Consider the following 25,363-nt stretch of genomic DNA (forward strand, 5'->3'; position numbering starts at 1 on the left):
TATTACGGTACAGAGTCAATGTGGAGGCTATATACAGGGGTACCGGTACAGAGTCAATGTGGAGGCTATATACAGGGTGTTACGGTACAGAGTCAATGTGGAGGCTATATACAGGGTGTTACGGTACAGAGTCAATGTGGAGGCTATATACAGGGTATTACGGTACAGAGTCAATGTAGAGGCTATATACAGGTGGTACCAGTACAGAGTCAATGTGGAGGCTATATACAGCGGGTACCAGTACAGAGTCAATGTGGAGGCTATATACAGGGGGTACCGGTACAGAGTCAATGTGGAGGCTATATACAGGGGGTACCGGTACAGAGTCAGTGTGGAGACTATATACAGGGGGTACCGGTACAGAGTCAGTGTGGAGGCTATATACAGGGTATTACGGTACAGAGTCAATGTGGAGGCTATATACAGGGGGTACTGGTACAGAGTCAGTGTGGAGACTATATACAGGGGGTACTGGTACAGAGTCAATGTGGAGGCTATATACAGGGGGTACCGGTACAGAGTCAATGTGGAGGCTATATACAGGGGGTACAGGTACAAAGTCAATGTGGAGGCTATATACAGGGGGTACTGGTACAAAGTCAATGTGGAGGCTATATACAGGGGGTACTGGTACAGAGTCAATGTGGAGGCTATATACAGGGGGTACCGGTACAGAGTCAATGTGGAGGCTATATACAGGGGTACAGGTACAGAGTCAATGTGGAGGCTATATACAGGGGGTACTAGTACAAAGTCAATGTGGAGGCTATATACAGGGGGTACCGGTACAGAGTCAACGTGGAGGCTATATACAGGGGGTACCGGTACAGAGTCAATGTGGAGGCTATATACAGGGGGTACAGGTACAGAGTCAATGTGGAGGCTATATACAGGGAGTACTGGTACAGAGTCAAGGTGGAGGTTATATACAGGGGGTACTGGTTAGTCAAGGTAATATGTACATGTAGGTAGAGTTAAAGTGACTATGCATAGATAACAGAGTAGCAGCAGCGTAGAAGAGGGGGGTGGGGGTGAGGTGGAAGAATCATAATGAGTTGGGTAACATAGATAATGAAGATGTCCTATCTGCATAATATGCTGATGTCAGATACTTATTAGAATTTATCCCTTTGGACTCTGGTGTTGGCAGTTGCACTTCTTCCCTCAGCTGGGGCTCAGTCACCTGGGGCCCAGAGAGGGGAGAGGTCAGGCTTGTCTTTCACATGTTCCTGGTGCTATGCAAAATATCATTCTTAAACCACATGAAGGGAGGGTGTGATTAATGGGGAACCAATTACTGGTTTCCACAATATCTGTGCGCCAGTCACTCCCTCCTTTGGCCTTGGGGGAGATAAGGTCTGAGACTAGATGTGTGGGGTAGTGTCTGGAGTTGACGTTTTTGTGCTATGAAATACCAGGAACGAGATTAGAACCTCGTATTAAGGGCCAAACTGAACGATAATTTATAGCGAATGCTATCTGGCTACGGGATACTCCTTTCTCATTTAAAAAGTCTCCCCTTGTGACTCATTCTATGTATATGTTGTTCGTCAAGTAGGTTGAAAGGGGTGTATCCTGGCTCTCAAAGACCTTTGTACTTTTGTCTTGGGGCTTTTCAACGGATCGTCAGAAACGGTGATTAGTCTAAATGCCATTACTATTGCAAAGCTCTCATTGTTAAAGATTTAGTTTAAGTATAACTGACTTGTGTGATAAGTTTGTCTCTCCTCATTTAATAGTAAAGAAGTGAACTATCACAGGAGGCAAATAGTCTGAGTAGCCATTTTAATAGGTGTTCAGGAGTCTTTTGGAGTCATTCTAGGGGGTTATCAATCTGTCTATGTAACGGATGTGAAACGGCTAGCTTAGTTAGCGGTGCACGCTAAATAGCGTTTCAATCGGTGACGTCACTTGCTCTGAGACCTTGAAGTAGTAGTTCCCTTTGCTCTGCAAGGGCCACGGCTTTTGTGGAGCGATGGGTAACGATGCTTCGTGGGTGACTCTTGATGATGTGTGCAGAGGGTCCCTGGTTCGCGCCCGGGTATGGGCAAGGGGGCGGTCTAAAGTCATACTGTTACATCTACTCTTTCAATTCAGGGTAAATTAGCAATAATTGCCATTTGTAAGAGGGAACATAGTTATACTATTGTGTACAGACCTGGACAAAGACAAAACCAGAGTTGGAATGGATTTTCATGTATCATTTCATGGTCCAAGGCTCTCCTACAGCAGAATGATTTCATCCAGAGGACAACAGCACCACCTGCTGGCAGGTAGCAGTAACCTCTCCTACAGCAGAATTATTTTATCCAGAGGACAACAGCTCCACCTGCTGGCAGGTAGCAGTAACCTCTCCTACAGCAGAATGATTTTATCCAGAGGACAACAGCTCCACCTGCTGGCAGGTAGCAGTAACCTCTCCTACAGCAGAATGCCTTTATCCAGAGGATAAACACACGTAACCGCCTTTCTGAAGCGTTTTACCCAGTTGCACCACCTAGTGGAGACACTTCAGACTTTGTCTTACAGATCCTCATCTGCTACACACTGAGTGAACAAAACATTAGGAACAACTTCCTAATATTGAGTTGTCCCCCCACCCTCCTTCAGAACAGCCTCAATTGTGCCCAGTTGGCAGGAACTGATGAGTGTGAAATCCTGCAGCGCTGCAGTTCTTAACTCTCCAACTGTCAGCTAAATCTTTTGTTTCACCCTCTGAATGGCACACATACAATTCATGTCTCCATTGTCTCAAGGGTTACAAGACCTTTAACCTGTCTCCTTCCCTTATCTACACTGATTGAAGAGGATTTATAACAGTTGACATCAATAAGGGATCTCTTCAGCTGGTCTTTCACCTGGTCAGTCTACGTCATGGAAAGAGCAGGTGTTCTTAATGTTTTGTACTCTGTATATCCACCACCTCGGCATCAGAACTCCTCATTCCTTTGTGTCCAGCTCACCTTTAGGTTTGTCTGTCGTTGCTGTCCCCATGGCAATGCCGTTTAGAAAGGTTGCCTTTTCTTTTTAAACTTCACTGCAAACAAGGCAAGCAGACTGTATTTCGGAGAATAACTCGCTAGTCTGCAGTAAAATAACTTTGATGAATGGAATCTTGATGCAACTACTTGATCATTAGCAACACATTACTCTACGTGACAGTCTGAAGACGCACTACTCTACGTGACAGTCTGAAGACGCACTACTCTACGTGACAGTCTGAAGACACATTACTCTACGTGACAGTCTGAAGACACATTACTCTACGTGACAGTCTGAAGACACATTACTCTACGTGACAGTCTGAAGACACATTACTCTACGTGACAGTCTGAAGACACATTACTCTACGTGACAGTCTGAAGACACATTACGTGACAGTCTGAAGACACATTACTCTACGTGACAGTCTGAAGACACATTACTCTACGTGACAGTCTGAAGACACATTACTCTACGTGACAGTCTGAAGACACATTACGTGACAGTCTGAAGACACACTACTGTACTTGACAGTCTGAAGACACATTACTGTACTTGACTGTTACGTACGCCTCTAGGAAGAGGGAACACAATACCCTGCTACAACTAAACTCCCTGTGGAGTGAAAGAGGTATGGGACTGTAGGTGGAGGTAAAGAGGTATGGACTGTAGGTGCGAGCACCAACGATGTTAGGATGAAACAGTCAGAGATCACCAAGCGCAACATAGCTTCAGCGTGTAAATCAGCTAGAAAGATGTGTCGCATCGAGTAATTGTCTCTGGCCCCCTCCCAGTTATAGGGAGTGATGAGCTCTACAGCAGAGTCTCACAACTCAATCGCTGGTTGAAAACTGTTTTCTGCCCCTCCCAAAAGATAGAATTTGTAGACAATTGGCCCTCTTTCTGGGACTCACCCACAAACAGGACCAAGCCTGGCCTGTTGAAGAGTGACGGACTCCATCCTAGCTGGAGGGGTGCTCTCATCTTGTCTACCAACATAGACAGGGCTCTAACTCCCCTAGCTCCACAATGAGAGAGGGTGCAGGCCAGGCAGCAGGGTGCAGGCCAGTCTGCCATCTTAGTGGAGTCTGCTACTAGCACAGTCAGTGTAGTCAGCTCAGCTATTCCCATTGAGACCGTGTCTGTGCCTCGACCTAGGTTGGGCAAAACTAAACATGGCGGTGTTCGCCTTAGCAATCTCACTGGAATAAAGACCTCCTCCATTCCTGTCATTATTGAAAGAGATCATGATACCTCACATCTCATAATAGAGCTACTTAATGTTAGACCCTTACTTCAAAGGCAGTTATAGTCAATGAAGTAATTACTGATCATAATCTTGATGTGATTGTCCTGACTGAAACATGGCTTAAGCTTTATGAATTTACTGTATTACATGAGGCCTCACCTCCTGGTTACAATAGTGACCATATCCCCAGCGCATCCCGCAAAGGCGGGGGTGTTGATAACATTTACAATAGCAAATTTAAATTTACCAAAAAAATGACGTTTTCGTCTTCTGAGCTTCTAGTCATGAAATCTATGCAGCCTACTCAATCACTTTTTATAGCTACTGTTTACAGTCCTCCTGGGCCATATACAGCGTTCCTCACTGAGTTCCCTGAATTCCTATCCGACCTTGTAGTCATGGCAGATAATATTCAATTCTTTGGTGACTTTAATATTCACATGGAAGTCCACAGACCCACTCCAAAAGGCTTTCGGAGCCATCATCGACTCAGTGGGTTTTGTCCAACATGTCTTTGGACCCACTCACTGTCACAGTCATACTCTGGACCTAGTTTTGTCTCGTGGAATAAATGTTGTGGTTCTTAATGTTTTTCCTCATAATCCTGGACTATCCGACAACCATTTTATTACGTTTGCAATCGCAACAAACAATCTGCTCAGACCCCAACCAAGGAGCATCAAAAGTCATGCTACAAATTCTCAGACAACACAAAGATTCCTAGATGCCCTTCCAGACTCCCTCTGGAGTCTCAGGACACTGTGGCCCCATCCGACAATACCCCGGGACAGGGCCAAACAGGCAGGATATAACCCCACCCACTTTGCGAAAGCACAGCCCCCACACAACTGGAGGGATATCAACAGACCACCAACTTACTACCTGAGACAAGGCTGAGTATAGCCCACGAAGATCTCCTCCGCCACACGAGCCTGAGGGGACGGAAACCGGATAGGAAGATCATTTTTTTCCAGATTTTTGCAATGTTACGAAGAATCAAAAAATTGTCTGTGAAAAATTATTGATATGTTTGTCAAAAGAGAGATCACGGTCCAGAGTAATGCAGAGGTCCTTCACAGTTTTATTTGAGACGACTGTGCAACCATCAAGATGAATTGTCAGATCCAACAGTAGAACTATTTATTTCTTGGGATCTAGAACTAGCGTCTCTATTTTGTCTGTTTAAAAGTAAAACATTTCCTGTCATCCACTTTGTTATGTCTGAAACACATGCTTCCAGGGTAAGACATTTTGGGGCTTCACCATGTTTCATCGAAATGTACAGCTGTGTGTCGTCCGCATAGCAGTGAAAGATGTGTTTCCAAATGACATCAACAAGAGGTAGAAAATACAGTGCCTTTAGAAAGTATTCAGACCCCGCAAAATAAACGTCCTATGCTACACACACCATTATGACAAAGCAAAAACAGTTTTTTAGAAGTTTTAGCAAGTGTATTAAAAATTAAAAACAGAAGTCCCTTGTTTACATAAATATTCAGACCCTTTGCTATGAGACTCAAAATTGAGGTGCATCCTGTTTCCATTCATCATCCATGAGATGTTTTTACAACTTGATTGGAGTCCACCTGTGGTAAATTCAATTGATTGGACACCATTTGGAAAGACACACACCTGTCTATATAAGGTCCCACAGTTGTCAGTGCATGTCAGAGCAAAAAGCAAACCATGAGGTCAAAGGAATTGTCCATAGAGCTCTGAGAGAGGATTGTGTTGAGGCACAGATCTGGGGAAGAACCTTCCAGAAGGACAACCATATCTGCAGCACTCCTCCAATCAGGCCTTTATGGTAGAGTGGCCAGATGGAAGCCACTCCTCAGTAAAAGGTGCATGATTTTCTGGTCTGCTGAAACCAAGATTGAACAACTCTTTGGCATGAATGTCAAGCGTCACGTCTGAAGTGAACCTGGCACCATCCGTATGGTGAATCATGGTGGTGGCAGCATTATGTTGTGGGGATGTTTTTTAGCGGCAGAGACTGGGAGACTAGTCAGTATTGAGGCCAAGATGAACGGAGCAAAGTACAGAGAGATCCTTGATGAAAACCTGCTCCAGAGCGCTCAGGACCTCAGACCCGTCCGAAGTTTCACCTTCTGAAAGGACAATGACCCTAAGCACACAGCCAAGACAATGCAGGAGTGGCTTTGGGACAAGTCTCTGACTGTCCTTGAGTGGCCCAGCCAGAGCCTGGACTCGAACCCGATTGAACATCTCTGAAGAGACCTGAAAATAGCTGTGCAGCAACGCTTCCCATCCAACCTGACAGGGCTTGAGAGGATCTGCAGAGAAGAATGGGAGAATCTCCCCAAATACAGGTGTGCCAAGCCTGCAGCGTCATAACCAAGACGTCTCGATGCTGTAATTGCTGCCAACGGTGCTTCAACAAAGTACTGAGTAAAGCAGTGGTCACCAACCTTTTCTAAGTCAAGATCACCTTCACAGTCGAAAAGCAAGCTGAGATCTACTGCTCAGACTTTTTATTTTTTATTTTTTACATTAACCTCACACAAAGAGTTTTGTAGGAATGAGGTTTGGGCAGTAGGCCTAGTACATTATCACAGCATATTGGCTATGTGATCGGCCTTCCAATATTGTTAATCAGACCATATTATATTTCAAAACTCAAGCTTTGATGACAAAATAGATCAGTTGGTTTAGCACTTGTGAGGCCCTGTGGAGCCTGAATTTAAATAATTTGCCTTTTAATTTAACTGGACTGATGGTACCTGCATCTGATGGTCAACGAGGTCAACTCACGACGTCAGTGACCTTCAGGTCAAAAAGTCAGAGCTCTAGAAAGATGCCTGAGATTCTGACTTGGAATTCCGAGTTGGATTATCGTTCAACATTATTTTTCCCAACCACCTCTCACGGCCCCTGCTCCCTCCTTCCTTTCCTCTGGTGAGATTGTATTTTCTACAGAAATATTTGGGGATCTACTAGGAATGCCTTGAAGATCGACCGGTTGGCGACCACTGGAGTCAAGGGTCTGAATACTTATGTAAATGTTATATTTCATTTATATATATATATATATATATAAATGTTATATTTCATTTATATGTATGTATGTATGTATGCATGTATGTATGCATGTATGTATGTATGTATGTATGTATGTATATATGTATATATGTGTGCAATAATGTATAAAAACCTATTTTTGCTTTGTCATTAGGGGGCAGATTGAGGTGATGAGGGAAATCTGTTTTTTAATCCATTTCAGAATAAGGCTGTAAAAGAAGAAATAAGAGATCTGAATACTTTCCAAAGGGAAAACAATAGTGGTCCTAAAACGTATCCTTGAGGAATGCCGAAACGTACAATTGATTTTGTCAGGTGACAAATCATTTACAGAGACAAGCTGATATCTTTCCGACAGATAAGATCTAAACCAGGCCAGAACTTGTCCGTGTAGACCAATTTGGGTTTCCAATCTCTCCAAAATAATGTGGTGATTGATGGTATCAAAAGCAGCACTAAGGTCTGGGAGCACAAGGACAGATGCAAAGCCTCAGTCTGATGCCATTAAAAGGTCATTTACCACCTTCACAAGTGCCGTCTCAGTGCTATGATGGGGTCTGAAACCAGACTGAAGCGTTTCTATTTGTCTTCAGGAAGGCAGTGAGTTGCTGCGCAACAGCTTTTAGATTTTTTTTGAGAGGAATGGGAGATTCAATATATGTCGATAGTTAAAAAAAAAAAAAATTCTGGGTCAAGGTTTGGCTTTTTCAGGAGAGGCTTTATCACTGCCACTTTTAACGAGCTTGGTCCACATCTGGTGGATTGGGAGCCGTTTATTATGTTCAACATACAAGGGCCAAGCACAGGAAGCAGCTCTATCAGTAGTTTAGTTGGAATTGGGTCCCTATCTGAGCGCTGGTGGTCTACTGTACTCCTGTATGGATAATCAAGGGATTGAAATGACATCAAATCAAATTATATTTGTCACATGCGCCTAATACAACAGTGAAATGCTTACTTACAAGACCTTAACCGACAATACAGTTTAGAAGAGAATTGAAAAATAACAAATAGTTAAAGTGCAACAATAAAATAACAGTAACAAGGCTATTTTCAGGCTGTTACGGTACAGAGTCAATGTGGAGGCTATATACAGGGTTTTACGGTACAGAGTCAATGTGGAGGCTATATACAGGGTTTTACGGTACAGAGTCAATGTGGAGGCTGTTACGGTACAGAGTCAATGTGGAGGCTATATACAGGGTGTTACGGTACAGAGTCAATGTGGAGGCTATATACAGGGTATTACGGTACAGAGTCAATGTGGAGGCTATATACAGGGTATTACGGTACAGAGTCAATGTGGAGGCTATATACAGGGTATTACGGTACAGAGTCAATGTGGAGGCTATATACAGGGTATTACGGTACAGAGTCAGTGTGGAGGCTATATACAGGGTATTACGGTACAGAGTCAATGTGGAGGCTATATACAGGGTATTACGGTACAGAGTCAGTGTGGAGGCTATATACAGGGTGTTACGGTACAGAGTCAATGTGGAGGCTATATACAGGGTATTACGGTACAGAGTCAATGTGGAGGCTATATACAGGGTTTTACGGTACAGAGTCAATGTGGAGGCTGTTACGGTACAGAGTCAATGTGGAGGCTATATACAGGGTGTTACGGTACAGAGTCAATGTGGAGGCTATATACAGGGTATTACGGTACAGAGTCAATGTGGAGGCTATATACAGGGTATTACGGTACAGAGTCAGTGTGGAGGCTATATACAGGGTGTTACGGTACAGAGTCAATGTGGAGGCTATATACAGGGTATTACGGTACAGAGTCAATGTGGAGGCTATATACAGGGTTTTACGGTACAGAGTCAATGTGGAGGCTGTTACGGTACAGAGTCAATGTGGAGGCTATATACAGGGTGTTACGGTACAGAGTCAATGTGGAGGCTATATACAGGCTGTTACGGTACAGAGTCAATGTGGAGGCTATATACAGGCTGTTACGGTACAGAGTCAATGTGGAGGTTATATACAGAGTATTACGGTACAGAGTCAATGTGGAGGCTATATACTGGGTATTACGGTACAGAGTCAATGTGGAGGCTATATACAGGGTATTATGGTACAGTCAATGTGGAGGCTATATACAGGGTGTTACGGTACAGAATCAATGTGGAGGCTATATACAGTCTGTTACGGTACAGAGTCAATGTGGAGGCTATATACAGGGGTACCGGTTAGTCGAGGTAATTTAGATAATATGTACATCTAGTTAGAGGTAAAGTGACAATGCATAGATAATAAACAGAGAAGTGCAGGGGGGGGGGGGGTCAATGCAAATAGTCCCGGTAGCCATTTGATTAGCTTGTGGGTAGAAGCTGTTAAGAAGCCTTTTTGACCTAGACTTGGCGCTCCGGTACCGATTGCCGCGTGGTACCAGAGAAAACAGTCTATGACTAGTGTGGCTGGAGTCCATTTTTAGGGACTTCCTCTGACACCGCTTGGTATAGAGGTCTGAAAGCATGGCAGGAAGCTTGGCCCCAGTGATGTACTGGACTGTACGTACTACCTTCTGTAGTGCCTTGCGGTCGGAGGCCGAGCAGCTGCCATACCAGGCGGTGATGCAACCAGATGCTCTCGATGGTGCAGCTGTATAACATTTTGAGGATCTGAGGACCCATGACAATACTTTCCAGTCTCCTGAGGGGGAATAGGCATTGTCGTGCCCTCTTCATAACTGTCTTGGTGTGTTTGGACCATGATAGTTCGTTGAAGCTCTCAACCTGCTCTACTGCAACCCCGTCGATGAGAATGGGGGTGTGCTCGGCCTAAGTGACGCATACACATCCCCAACCACCCATACCCATACTCATCCCCAACCACCCATACTCATCCCCAACCACCCATGCTCATCCCCAACCACCCATGCTCATCCCCAACCACCCATGCTCATCCCCAACCACCCATGCTCATCCCCAACCACCCATGCTCATCCGCAACCACCCATGCTCATCCCCAACCACCCATGCTCATCCCCAACCACCCATTCTCATCCCCAACCACCCATGCTCATCCCCAACCACCCATGCTCATCCCCAACCACCCATACACATCCCCAAACAAACACACATATCCCCAACCACCCATACGCACACACACACACACACACATCCCCAACCACCACAACATCCCCAAACAAACACACACATCCCCAACCACCCATACACATCGTCTACCAACCAAAGTGTTAGTTTTGTCTGTGTTACTGGATAGTGTTGTGTTGTCTGTGTTACTGGATAGTGTTTCCTGTGTTGTGTTTGCTGTTTCACTATTCTGTTGTGGATCCTGATTGTCTGGTTGCGTCCCCAGTGTTAACCTATTCCCTACCTAGTGTATGTCAGATGTAGTGCACTGTTTAGGGAATAGGGTGCCATTTCTGTCCCTATGTGACCACTTGTCTACTATACTGTAGTGCTGTATGAATGAGAGCCTTGTTGAGGTGATAAACTGACACAGGCATTAATCTGCTTAGGACCAATCTGGATTTAGTGCTAGCCAAAGCTTAACGTGGAACACTTTGATAATTAATCACACTGACTGACTGAGAGAAGGACAAAGGCACTCCGTCTATATCAACAGGTTTCACTGTTTTGGTATGGGTCAGAGTGAACAAATATCATACTACAGTATATACTGTTTAATGTTAATATAGAAACATTGTAAGAAGTTATCATACTATTGATAGCTGTAGTGGCAGGTACAAAGTCATTTCTTATGCCACTTTTAAATTGACACAGGTTACCCAGCAAGCTAAACTGTTTACAACACATTTAAAATGTGTCCAAAAATAAACACAATGTCTACTTGAAATATTTCAAATACTTATTGCATGTGATTAAGACTGCTTGGAGTGAAAGATAAGGGATCTGGTCCATTGCACCAGACGATCTCAGTCAAGCCCAGCTAAACTATTTGAAATGATGTGTGATAGTATTTGAACTCAGGTCTGTTGTCTTTTCTAGAAGGTAACCTACTGTTTCCCAGGGGGTCTAGTGTGTGAATCATCAGCTTGTACATGGTGTTCCTCATGGTGGAGTTGTGAAGAGAGGCTGAACTTCCTCCTCTCTGGAGGACAGGCTTCAACTGGGGGGAGATCAAGAGAGAGAGAGAGAGAGGGGTGAGACCAAGAGCGAGAGAGAGAGAGATAGAGAGAGGGAGGGGTGAGACCGAGAGAGAGAAGGGTGAGACCGAGAGAGAGAAGGGTGAGACCGAGAGAGGGAGGGGTGAGAGCAAGAGAGAGGGAGGGGTGAGCTCAAGGGAGAGGTGAGCTCAAGGGAGAGGGGGGGGGGGGGGGGGGTGAGCTCAAGGGAGAGGGAGGGGTGAGCTCAAGGGAGAGGGAGGGGTGAGATCAAGGGAGAGGGAGGGGTGAGATCAAGGGAGAGGGAGGGGTGAGATCAAGGGAGAGGGAGGGGTGAGATCAAGGGAGAGGGAGGGGTGAGATCAAGAGAGAGGGAGGGGTGAGATCAAGAGAGAGGGAGGGGTGAGATCAAGAGAGAGGGGTGAGATCAAGAGAGAGAGGGGTGAGATCAAGAGAGAAGGAGTGGTGAGAGCAAGAGAGAGGGAGGGGTGAGAGCAAGAGAGAGGGAGGGGTGAGATCAAGAGAGAGAGGGGTGAGATCAAGAGAGAAGGAGTGGTGAGAGCAAGAGAGAGGGAGGAGTGAGATCAAGAGAGAGGGGTGAGATCAAGAGAGAGAGGGGTGGGATCAAGAGAGAAGGAGTGGTGAGAGCAAGAGAGAGGGAGGGGTGAGATCAAGAGAGAGAGAGGGGTGAGATCAAACTTTCATGTGAAATATGTTGTAGCGTAAGTTCAGTAAGTGTGAAGTTCAGTGAGTGTGGTGATCAGTAAGTGTGGTGATCAGTAAGTGTGGTGTTCAGTAAGTGTGGTGATCAGTAAGTGTGGTGATCAGTAAGTGTGGTGATCAGTAAGTGTGGTGTTCAGTAAGTGTGGTGATCAGTAAGTGTGATGTTCAGTAAGTGTGGTGATCAGTAAGTGTGGTGATCAGTAAGTGTGGTGATCAGTAAGTGTGGTGATCAGTAAGTGTGGTGATCAGTAAGTGTGGTGTTCAGTAAGTGTGGTGTTCAGTAAGTGTGGTGTTCAGTATATATGTGACAAGCAACCATCAAAATGAGATGAAAAAACAAATAAAACAGCACATCACAGCACAACGCTGACAATGTGAGACTCAGGATATCAGGGCCTCAGGAAAGCAAATTATTAGTGACGTATGGAATGGTAGGCTGAAGTGTATACAGTGTTTATTCTTATTTTAAAGTGTATTTTTTTAATGTATAGTGTATTCGGAAAGTATTGAGACCCCTTGACTTTTTCCACATTTTGCTACGTTACTGCCTTATTCTAAAATGGATTCAATAGTTTAATTTCCTCATCAATCTACACCATGTGGTGCCAGGACAACAACCTCTCCCTCAACGATGAGACAGCCTATAGGGAGGAGGTCAGAGACCTGACCGTGTGGTGCCAGGACAACAACCTCTCCCTCAACGATGAGACAGCCTATGGGAGGAGGTCAGAGACCTGACCGTGTGGTGCCAGGACAACAACCTCTCCCTCAACGATGAGACAGCCTATAGGGAGGAGGTCAGAGACCTGACCGTGTGGTGCCAGGACAACAACCTCTCCCTCAACGATGAGACAGCCTATAGGGAGGAGGTCAGAGACCTGGCAGTGTGTTTCCAGGACAACAACCTCTCCCTCAACGTGATCAAGACAAAGGAAATGATTGTGGACACCAGGAAAAAGAGGATCGAGCACGCCCCCATTCTCAGCGACGGGGTTGCAGTGGAGCAGGTTGAGAGCTTCAAGTTCCTTGGCGTCCACATAATCAACAAACTAACATGGCCCAAGCACACCAAGACAGTCGTGAAGAGGGCTCGACAAAACCTATTCCCCCTCAGGAGACTGAAAAGATTTGGCATGAGTCTTCAGATCCTCAAAAGGTTATACAGCTGCACCATTGGTTGCATCACTGCCTGGTATGGCAACTGCTCCGTCTCCGTCTAGGTCCAAAAGGCTTCTAAACAGCTTCTACCCCAAGCCGTAAGACTCCTGAACACCTAATCAAATGGCTACTCAAATGACTATAATGACAAAGAATAAAAGGTTTTTAGACATTTTTGCAAATATGTAAATGTGATATTACATTTTTTCAATTTTAACACAAGTATTCAGACCCTTTACTCAGTACTTTGTTTAGGCACCTTTGGCAGCGATTACAGACTTGAGTCTTCTTGGGTATTACGCTGCAAGCTTGGCACACATGTATTTGGGGAGTAGCTCCCATTCTTCTCTGCAGATCCTCTCATGCTTTATCAGGTTGGATGGAGAGCGCCACTGCACAGTTATTTTCAGGTCTCTCCAGCGATGTTTGATCATGTTCAAGTCCGGGCTCTGGCTGTGCCACTCAAGGACATTTAGAGACTTGTCCCAAAGCCACACATGTCTTGTCTTGGCTGTGTGCTTAGGATTGTCGTCCTGTTGGAAGGTGAACCTTTGCCCCAGTCTGAGTTCTGAGTGCTCTGCAGTAAGGTTTCATCAAGGATCTCTCTGTACTTTGCTCCGTTCATCTTTCCCTTGATCCTGACTATTCTCCCAGTCCCTGCCGCTGAAAAACATTCCCACATCCCCATGCTGCCACCACCATGCTTCTCTGTAGGGATGGTGCCAGGTTTCCTCCAGACGTGATGCTTTGCATTCAGGCCAAAGAGTTCCATCTTGGTTTCATCAGACCAGAGAATCTTGTTTCTCAGCGTCTGAGAGTCCTTTAGGTGCTTTTTGGCAAACTCCAAGGGGGCCATGTGCCTTTTACTGAGGAGTGGCTTCTGTCTGGCTACTCTACCATAAAGGCCTGATTGGTGGAGTGCTGCAGAGATTGTTGTCCTTCTGGAAGGTTCTCCCATCTCCACAGAGGAACTCTGGAGCTCTGTCAGAGGGACCATCAGGTTCTTGGTCACGTCAATGACCAAGGTCCTTCTCCCCCGATTTCTCAGTTTGGCCGGGCGGCCAGCTTTAGGAAGAGTCTTGCTGGTTCCAAACTTCTTCCATTTAAGAATGATGGAGGCCACTGTGTTCTTGGAGACCTTCAATGATGCAGACACTTTTTGGTACCCTTCCCCAGATCTGTGCCTCGACACAATCCTGCCTCGGAGCTCTACGGACAGTTCCTTCAACCTCATGGCTTGGTTTTTGTTCTGACATGCACTGTCAACTGTGGGACCTTATAGACAGGCGTGTGCCTTTCCAAATCTAGTTGTAGAAACTCCAAACAAGTTGTAGAAACATCTCAAGGATGATCAATGGAAACAGGATGCACCTGAGCTCAATTTCGAGTCTCATAGCAAAGGGTCTGAATGCTTATGTAAGTAAGGTATTTCTAATTTTGAATACATTTGTAAACATTTCTGAAAACCAGTTTTAGCTTCGGCGTTATGGGGTATTGTGTGTAGAGTGTGAAAAAAGCATTTGATCCATTTCAGAATAAGGCTGTAACGTAACAAAATGTGGAAAAAGTGAAGGGGTCTGAATACTTTCCGGATTAACTGTAGTTCTTTCCTTGAGTGTATACCTACGTATGTACTGATCTGTATGTGTGTGGTGGATGCTGCTGGATGTGAATATGATGTAGGGGATGAGAATGGAAATGGAAGACCAGCTGTTCAGGTGAAAACCATTAAGTTTATTCTTTAGGAGGAAACACAATTAAAGGTTACTGCGTTCACGTCTGTTAACTCTGATCATGGTGGTTGAGGTGAAAGCCTCAGTGGGAGCCAAGAACCTCAGGTGAAACTTCTGATTCATTATATATCAGCAGGAGACTAACAACTCAATCAGATTCTGATTCATTATATATCAGCAGGAGACTAACAACTCAATCTGATTCATTATATATCAGCAGGAGACTAACACCTCAATCTGATTCATTATATATCAGCAGGAGACTAACAACTCAATCAGATTCTGATTCATTATATATCAGCAGGAGACTAACACCTCAATCTGATTCATTATATATCAGCAGGAGACTAACAACTCAATCAGATTCTGATTCATTATATATCAGCAGGAGACTAACAACTCAATCTGATTCATTATATATCAGCAGGAGTCTAACAACTCCATCTAATTCTGATTCATTATATATCAGCAGGAGACTAACAACTCAATCTGATTCATTATATATCAGCAGGAGACTAACAACTCAATCTGATTCATTATATATCAGCAGGAGACTAACAACTCAATCTGATTCATTATATATCAGCAGGAGACTAACAACTCAATCTGATTCATTATATATCAGCAGGAGACTAACAACTCAATCTGATTCATTATATATCAGCAGGAGACTAACAACTCAATCTGATTCATTATATATCAGCAGGAGACTAACAACTCAATCTGATTCATTATATATCAGCAGGAGACTAACAACTCAATCTGATTCATTATATATCAGCAGGAGACTAACAACTCAATCTGATTCATTATATATCAGCAGGAGACTAACAACTCAATCTGATTCATTATATATCAGCAGGAGACTAACAACTCAATCTGATTCATTATATATCAGCAGGAGACTAACAACTCAATCTGATTCATTATATATCAGCAGGAGACTAACAACTCAATCTGATTCATTATATATCAGCAGGAGACTAACAACTCAATCTGATTCATTATATATCAGCAGGAGACTAACAACTCAATCTGATTCATTATATATCAGCAGGAGACTAACAACTCAATCTGATTCATTATATATCAGCAGGAGACTAACACCTCAATCTGATTCATTATATATCAGCAGGAGACTAACAACTCAATCAGATTCTGATTCATTATATATCAGCAGGAGTCTAACACCTCAATCTGATTCATTATATATCAGCAGGAGTCTAACACCTCAATCTGATTCATTATATATCAGCAGGAGACTAACAACTCAATCTGATTCATTATATATCAGCAGGAGACTAACAACTCAATCTGATTCATTATATATCAGCAGGAGACTAACAACTCAATCTGATTCATTATATATCAGCAGGAGACTAACAACTCAATCTGATTCATTATATATCAGCAGGAGACTAACACCTCAATCTGATTCATTATATATCAGCAGGAGACTAACAACTCAATCAGATTCTGATTCATTATATATCAGCAGGAGTCTAACAACTCAATCAGATTCTGATTCATTATATATCAGCAGGAGACTAACAACTCAATCTGATTCATTATATATCAGCAGGAGACTAACAACTCAATCTGATTCATTATATATCAGCAGGAGACTAACAACTCAATCAGATTCTGATTCATTATATATCAGCAGGAGACTAACAACTCAATCAGATTCTGATTCATTATATATCAGCAGGAGACTAACAACTCAATCAGATTCTGATTCATTATATATCAGCAGGAGACTAACAACTCAATCTGATTCATTATATATCAGCAGGAGACTAACAACTCAATCTGATTCATTATATATCAGCAGGAGACTAACAACTCAATCTGATTCATTATATATCAGCAGGAGACTAACAACTCAATCTGATTCATTATATATCAGCAGGAGACTAACAACTCAATCTGATTCATTATATATCAGCAGGAGACTAACAACTCAATCTGATTCATTATATATCAGCAGGAGACTAACAACTCAATCTGATTCATTATATATCAGCAGGAGACTAACAACTCAATCTGATTCATTATATATCAGCAGGAGACTAACAACTCAATCTGATTCATTATATATCAGCAGGAGACTAACAACTCAATCTGATTCATTATATATCAGCAGGAGACTAACAACTCAATCTGATTCATTATATATCAGCAGGAGACTAACAACTCAATCTGATTCATTATATATCAGCAGGAGACTAACAACTCAATCTGATTCATTATATATCAGCAGGAGACTAACAACTCAATCTGATTCATTATATATCAGCAGGAGACTAACACCTCAATCTGATTCATTATATATCAGCAGGAGACTAACAACTCAATCAGATTCTGATTCATTATATATCAGCAGGAGTCTAACACCTCAATCTGATTCATTATATATCAGCAGGAGTCTAACACCTCAATCTGATTCATTATATATCAGCAGGAGACTAACAACTCAATCTGATTCATTATATATCAGCAGGAGACTAACAACTCAATCTGATTCATTATATATCAGCAGGAGACTAACAACTCAATCTGATTCATTATATATCAGCAGGAGACTAACAACTCAATCTGATTCATTATATATCAGCAGGAGACTAACACCTCAATCTGATTCATTATATATCAGCAGGAGACTAACAACTCAATCAGATTCTGATTCATTATATATCAGCAGGAGTCTAACAACTCAATCAGATTCTGATTCATTATATATCAGCAGGAGACTAACAACTCAATCTGATTCATTATATATCAGCAGGAGACTAACAACTCAATCTGATTCATTATATATCAGCAGGAGACTAACAACTCAATCAGATTCTGATTCATTATATATCAGCAGGAGACTAACAACTCAATCAGATTCTGATTCATTATATATCAGCAGGAGACTAACAACTCAATCAGATTCTGATTCATTATATATCAGCAGGAGACTAACAACTCAATCTGATTCATTATATATCAGCAGGAGACTAACAACTCAATCTGATTCATTATATATCAGCAGGAGACTAACAACTCAATCTGATTCATTATATATCAGCAGGAGACTAACAACTCAATCTGATTCATTATATATCAGCAGGAGACTAACAACTCAATCTGATTCATTATATATCAGCAGGAGACTAACAACTCAATCAGATTCTGATTCATTATATATCAGCAGGAGACTAACAACTCAATCAGATTCTGATTCATTATATATCAGCAGGAGTCTAACAACTCAATCTGATTCATTATATATCAGCAGGAGACTAACAACTCAATCTGATTCATTATATATCAGCAGGAGACTAACAACTCAATCTGATTCATTATATATCAGCAGGAGACTAACAACTCAATCAGATTCTGATTCATTATATATCAGCAGGAGACTAACAACTCATTCTGATTCATTATATATCAGCAGGAGACTAACAACTCAATCTGATTCATTATATATCAGCAGGAGACTAACAACTCAATCTGATTCATTATATATCAGCAGGAGACTAACAACTCAATCTGATTCATTATATATCAGCAGGAGTCTAACAACTCAATCTGATTCATTATATATCAGCAGGAGACTAACAACTCAATCTGATTCATTATATATCAGCAGGAGACTAACAACTCAATCTGATTCATTATATATCAGCAGGAGTCTAACAACTCCATCTGATTCATTATATATCAGCAGGAGACTAACAACTCAATCTGATTCATTATATATCAGCAGGAGACTAACAACTCAATCTGATTCATTATATATCAGCAGGAGTCTAACAACTCAATCTGATTCATTATATATCAGCAGGAGTCTAACAACTCAATCTGATTCATTATATATCAGCAGGAGACTAACACCTCAATCTGATTCATTATATATCAGCAGGAGACTAACAACTCAATCTGATTCATTATATATCAGCAGGAGACTAACACCTCAATCTGATTCATTATATATCAGCAGGAGACTAACAACTCAATCTGATTCATTATATATCAGCAGGAGACTAACAACTCAATCTGATTCATTATATATCAGCAGGAGTCTAACAACTCAATCTGATTCATTATATATCAGCAGGAGACTAACAACTCAATCTGATTCATTATATATCAGCAGGAGACTAACAACTCAATCTGATTCATTATATATCAGCAGGAGACTAACAACTCAATCTGATTCATTATATATCAGCAGGAGACTAACAACTCAATCTGATTCATTATATATCAGCAGGAGTCTAACAACTCAATCTGATTCATTATATATCAGCAGGAGTCTAACAACTCCATCTGATTCATTATATATCAGCAGGAGACTAACACCTCAATCTGATTCATTATATATCAGCAGGAGACTAACAACTCAATCTGATTCATTATATATCAGCAGGAGACTAACAACTCAATCTGATTCATTATATATCAGCAGGAGACTAACAACTCAATCAGATTCTGATTCATTATATATCAGCAGGAGACTAACAACTCAATCTGATTCATTATATATCAGCAGGAGACTAACACCTCAATCTGATTCATTATATATCAGCAGGAGACTAACAACTCAATCTGATTCATTATATATCAGCAGGAGACTAACAACTCAATCTGATTCATTATATATCAGCAGGAGTCTAACAACTCCATCAGATTCTGATTCAATATATATCAGCAGGAGTCTAACCTGTTACACTGTACCTTTTAGATAACCCTTTAGGGGTGGTAGACTGCAACCCGTTACACAATACCTCAGATAACCCTTCATGGGTGGTAGACTGGAACCCGTTACACTGAACCGCAGGTAATCCATTAAGGGCAATTGACATTAACAAGGCAAAACATTCCAGGCCTGGTTATTTTATGTTAATAAATATTTAATTCACCGTTAGAAAAACCATTGCGGGTGGCTACTGTGAACACTCTACCCCAGGATACCCATTACAGGAGGAAACTATCTGAATCAAATGATTATGGAGGCATTCATACATAAAAGCGTTCATACTTATTTTAAATGTATGTAGTTCTGTTCTTGTCTATGAATCTTCTGCATTATGTAATGTAGCTGCTGCTTTTGCAGTAGCTAATAGGATCCTGATAAACTACCCCTGGGGATCCTACTAAACTACCCCTGGGGATCCTAGTAAACTACCCCTGGGGATCCTACTAAACTACCCCTGGGGATCCTAGTAAACTACCCCTGGGGATCCTAGTAAACTACCCCTGGGGATCCTAGTAAACTACCCCTGGGGATCCTAGTAAACTACCCCTAGGGATCCTAGTAAACTACTACGGGGGATCCTAGTAAACTACCCCTGGGGATCCTAGTAAACTACCCCTGGGGATCCTAGTAAACTACCCCTGGGGATCCTAGTAAACTACCCCTGGGGATCCTAGTAAACTACCCCTGGGGATCCTAGTAAACTACTACTGGGGATCCTAGTAAACTACCCCTGGGGATCCTAGTAAACTACCCCTGGGGATCCTAGTAAACTACCCCTAGGGATCCTAGTAAACTACCCCTGGGGATCCTAGTAAACTACCCCTGGGGATCCTAGTAAACTACCCCTGGGGATCCTAGTAAACTACCCCTGGGGATCCTAGTAAACTACCCCTAGGGATCCTAGTAAACTACTACGGGGGATCCTAGTAAACTACCCCTGGGGATCCTAGTAAACTACCCCTGGGGATCCTAGTAAACTACCCCTGGGGATCCTAGTAAACTACCCCTGGGGATCCTAGTAAACTACCCCTGGGGATCCTAGTAAACTACCCCTAGGGATCCTAGTAAACTACTACTGGGGTTCCTACTAAACTACTACTGGGGTTCCTACTAAACTACTACTGGGGATCCTAGTAAACTACTACTGTGGATCCTAGTAAACTACTACTGGGGATCCTAGTAAACTACTACTGTGGATCCCAGTAAACTACTACTGTGGATCCCAGTAAACTACTACTGGGGATCCTAGTAAACTACTACTGGGGATCCTAGTAAACTACTACTGGGGATCCTACTAAACTACTACTGGGGATCCTAGTAAACTACTACTGGGGATCCTACTAAACTACTACTGGGGATCCTAGTAAACTACTACTGGGGATCCTAGTAAACTACTACTGGGGATCCTAGTAAACTACTACTGTGGATCCCAGTAAACTACTACTGGGGATCCTAGTAAACTACTACTGTGGATCCCAGTAAACTACTACTGGGGATCCTACTAAACTACTACTGGGGATCCTACTAAACTACTACTGGGGATCCTACTAAACTACTACTGTGGATCCTAGTAAACTACTACTGTGGATCCCAGTAAACTACTACTGGGGATCCTACTAAACTACCCCTGGGGATCCTAGTAAACTACTACTGTGGATCCCAGTAAACTACTACTGGGGATCCTAGTAAACTACTACTGTGGATCCTACTAAACTACTACTGTGGATCCCAGTAAACTACTACTGGGGATCCTAGTAAACTACTACTGGGGATCCTACTAAACTACTACTGGGGATCCTAGTAAACTACTACTGGGGATCCTACTAAACTACTACTGGGGATCCTACTAAACTACCCCTGGGGATCCTAGTAAACTACCCCTGGGGATCCTAGTAAACTACCCCGGGGATCCTACTAAACTACTACTGGGGTTCCTAGTAAACTACTACTGGGGTTCCTACTAAACTACTACTGGGGTTCCTACTAAACTACTACTGGGGATCCTAGTAAACTACTACTGGGGTTCCTACTAAACTACTACTGGGGATCCTAGTAAACTACCACTGGGGATCCTAGTAAACTACCCCTGGGGATCCTAGTAAACTACCCCTGGGGATCCTAGTAAACTACCCCTGGGGATCCTAGTAAACTACCCCTGGGGATCCTAGTAAACTACCCCTGGGGATCCTAGTAAACTACCCTGGGGATCCTAGTAAACTACCACTGGGGATCCTACTAAACTACTACTGGGGTTCCTACTAAACTACTACTGGGGATCCTACTAAACTACTACTGGGGTTCCTACTAAACTACTATTGGGGATCCTACTAAACTACTACTTGATCACTGCCTAGTTGTTTACCTTTAATAGTTTCTTGTCTTCTGGGGCAGGAGGGCTACTATTCTGACCTGCTGTCTCATCCTGTGGACAACAAGAGTTCACCAGATCTTAAACATTCCAGAACACGCCGTCCCTTATATAAAGGAGGGGCAGTAGAGCTCACAGCTACAGTACATACATAATGTTTTGGTTGTAATAAGGGAATTAGGTATTGGGCGCAACAACAACCCCTGATGAAGCATTACCCTATGTAAATCTATATGATGCTCATTCACCATTACAGGAGTTAGGTGTATATGTTGAAGCTTCAAGAAAAAGTGTGTGTATCACTGCAGCCCCTCAGGCTTGGAAGGGTTTCGTGATCAGCTTAGGTTCTACAAGGGCCTAGGTAAGAATCCTCCCACTCCTAACAACACCAGGTGTGTGTACACTGATATCATTCCCATGGCAGATCATCTCAAGTGATACTCTTAGGCTCAGCTCTCCCTTATTAAAGAACCAGAACTGCCCACGCTGCACTTGGGTTGCTGTGGCTGTATCATTTGCTTTGAGAACCTGCTTTAACTTTAAAGGAAATATGGCTGAATTAGAGCCTATGATCAACAACATGTGACTTAAAAACTTGGATTAAGTTTATGGAGGGATTTTAAAGGAGATATATGGCTTAATCAGGTCCTCCATGTATGTTTGAGGGAACCAGATGAATAATGAGCTGTATGACATGATTCTCCTTACACAGGAGCCAGCCTCCATGTCTGTTCTCACAAAATGATCTTCATTATCGACCCCTGACGTGCAGATATCCCTCCCAATTGCTACTATTTATTTTTTTATTTCACCTTTATTTAACTAGGCAAGTCAGTTAAGAACAAATTCTTATTTTCAATGACAGCCTAGGAACAGTGGGTTAACTGCCTTGTTCTGGGCAGAACGACAGATTTTTACCTTGTCAGCTCGGGATTCTATCTAGAAACCTTTCGGTTACTAGTCCAACGCTCTAACCACTAGGCTACGCTGCCTCTAACCACTAGGCTACCTGCCTCTAACCACTAGGCTACGCTGCCTCTAACCACTAGGCTACGCTGCCTCTAACCACTAGGCTACGCTGCCTCTAACCACTAGGCTACGCTGCCTCTAACCACTAGGCTACCTGCCTCTAACCACTAGGCTATCTGCCTCTAACCACTAGGCTACCTGCCTCTAACCACTAGGCTACCTGCCTCTAACCACTAGGCTATCTGCCTCTAACCACTAGGCTACCTGCCTCTAACCACTAGGCTACCTGCCTCTAACCACTAGGCTATCTGCCTCTAACCACTAGGCTACCTGCCTCTAACCACTAGGCTACCTGCCTCTAACCACTAGGCTACCTGCCTCTAACCACTAGGCTATCTGCCTCTAACCACTAGGCTATCTGCCTCTAACCACTAGGCTACCTGCCTCTAACCACTAGGCTATCTGCCTCTAACCACTAGGCTACGCTGCCTCTATGTTGGGGTTTTGGTATAATTCCCAATTAGAGGCAGCTGGCTATCGTTGTCTCTAATTGGGGATCATACTTAAGTAGAATTTTTTCCACCTGTGGGTTATGGGATATTGTTTATGTTTGGAGTTAGTGCACATAGCACCTCAGTAGTCACGGTTTGTTCGTTTATTGTTTTGTTTTGTTAAGTTTAACTAATATTAAAGTATGTGGAACTCATATCGCGCTGCGTCTTGGTCCGACCATTATTACGAACATCGTGACAGTATCTGTAACAAAGGAACACTATACCAAAAATAGTTAAAATACACACTACCATTCAAGAGTTTGCGGTCACTTAGACATTTCCTGCTAATACTTTGTCCATTAAAATAACATAAAATTGATCAGAAATACAGTGTAGACATTGTTAATGTTGTAAATGACCATTGTAGCTGGAAACTGCTGATTTTTAATGGAATATCTACATAGTGTACAGAGGCCCATTATCAGCAACCATCCCTCCTGTGTTCCAATGGCACATTGTGTTAGCTAATCCAAGTTTATAATTTTAAAAGGCTAATTGATCATTAGAAAACCCTTTTGCAATTATGATAGCACAGCTGAAAACTGTTGCTCTGATTAAAGAAGCAATAAAACTGGACTTCTTTAGTCTAGTTGAGAATCTGGAGCATCTGCATTTGCGGGTTTGATTACAGGCTCAAAATGGCCAGAAACAAATAACTTTCTTCTGACACTCATCAGTCTATTCTTGTTCTAAGAAATGAAAGCTAATCCATGAGAGAAATTGCAAAAAAAACTGAAGATCTCGTACAATGCTGTGTACTACTCCCTTCACAGAACAGCGCAAACTGGCTCTAACCAGAATAGAAAAAGGAGTGGGAGGCCCCGGTGCACAACTGAGCAAGAGGACAACTGCAAATACCTAGGTGTCTGGCTAGACTGTAAACTCTCCCTCCAGACTCATATTAAACATCTCCAATCAAAAATTAAATATTGAATTAGCTTCCTATTTTGCAACAAAGCCTCCTTCACTCATGCTGCCAAACATACCCTCGTAAAACTGACTATCCTACCGATCCTCGACTTTGGCGATGTCATTTACAAAATAGCCTCCAACACTCTACTCAGCAAACTAGATGCAGTCTATCACAGTGCCATCCGTTTTGTCACCAAAGCCCTTATACCACCCACCACTGCGACCTGTATGCTCTCGACGGCTGGCCCTCGCTACATATTCGTCGCCAGACCCACTGGCTCCAGGTCATCTATAAGTCTCTGCAATGTAAAGCTGCGCCTTATCTCAGCTCACTGGTCACGATAACAACACCCACCCATTGCACGCTGCAGTTATATCTCACTGGTCATCCCCAAAGCCAACACCTCCTTTGGCCGCCTTTCCTTCCAGTTCTCTGCTGCCAATGACTGGAACAAATTGCAAAAATCGCTAACTTTAAGCATCAGCTATCTGAGCAGCTTACCGATCGCTGCAACTGTACACAGCCCATCTGTAAATAGCCCATCTGTAAATAGCCCATCCAACTACCTACCTCATCCCCATATTGTTTTATTTACTTTTTTGCTCTTTTGCACACCAGTATTTCCAGTATTTCTACTTGCACATCATCATCTGCCCATCTATCACTCCAGTGTTAATCTGCTAAATTGTAATTACTTCGCTACTACGGCCTATTTATTGCCTTGCCTCCTTACGCCATTTGCACACACTGTATATAGACTTTTCTATTGTGTTATTGACTGTATGTTTGTTTATTCCATGTGTAACTAACGCTGTGT

The 25,363-nt window shown here is 42.8% G+C and overlaps 1 protein-coding gene across 2 annotated transcripts in view; it reads right to left on the bottom strand.

Moving 5' to 3' along the window:
* The window catches only part of slc24a1 (solute carrier family 24 member 1), a 43,776-nt gene that overhangs the window by 12,563 nt on the left and 5,850 nt on the right, over positions 1 to 25,363 (bottom strand). The window contains exons 4-5 of one of the 2 annotated variants that reach the window (XM_036961282.2): positions 22,105 to 22,164; positions 11,272 to 11,380 (exon numbers count right to left, since the gene is read on the bottom strand). In XM_036961282.2, coding sequence (XP_036817177.2) covers positions 11,272 to 11,380; positions 22,105 to 22,164 — 169 coding nt within the window. The remainder of the gene's footprint in view (positions 1 to 11,271; positions 11,381 to 22,104; positions 22,165 to 25,363) is intronic. The other variant, XM_090214749.1, reaches the window with a different exon arrangement.

This window comes from Oncorhynchus mykiss, chromosome 2 (genome assembly GCF_057628025.1).
Source record: "Oncorhynchus mykiss isolate SJ-2025 chromosome 2, ASM5762802v1, whole genome shotgun sequence".
NCBI lineage: Eukaryota > Metazoa > Chordata > Actinopteri > Salmoniformes > Salmonidae > Oncorhynchus > Oncorhynchus mykiss.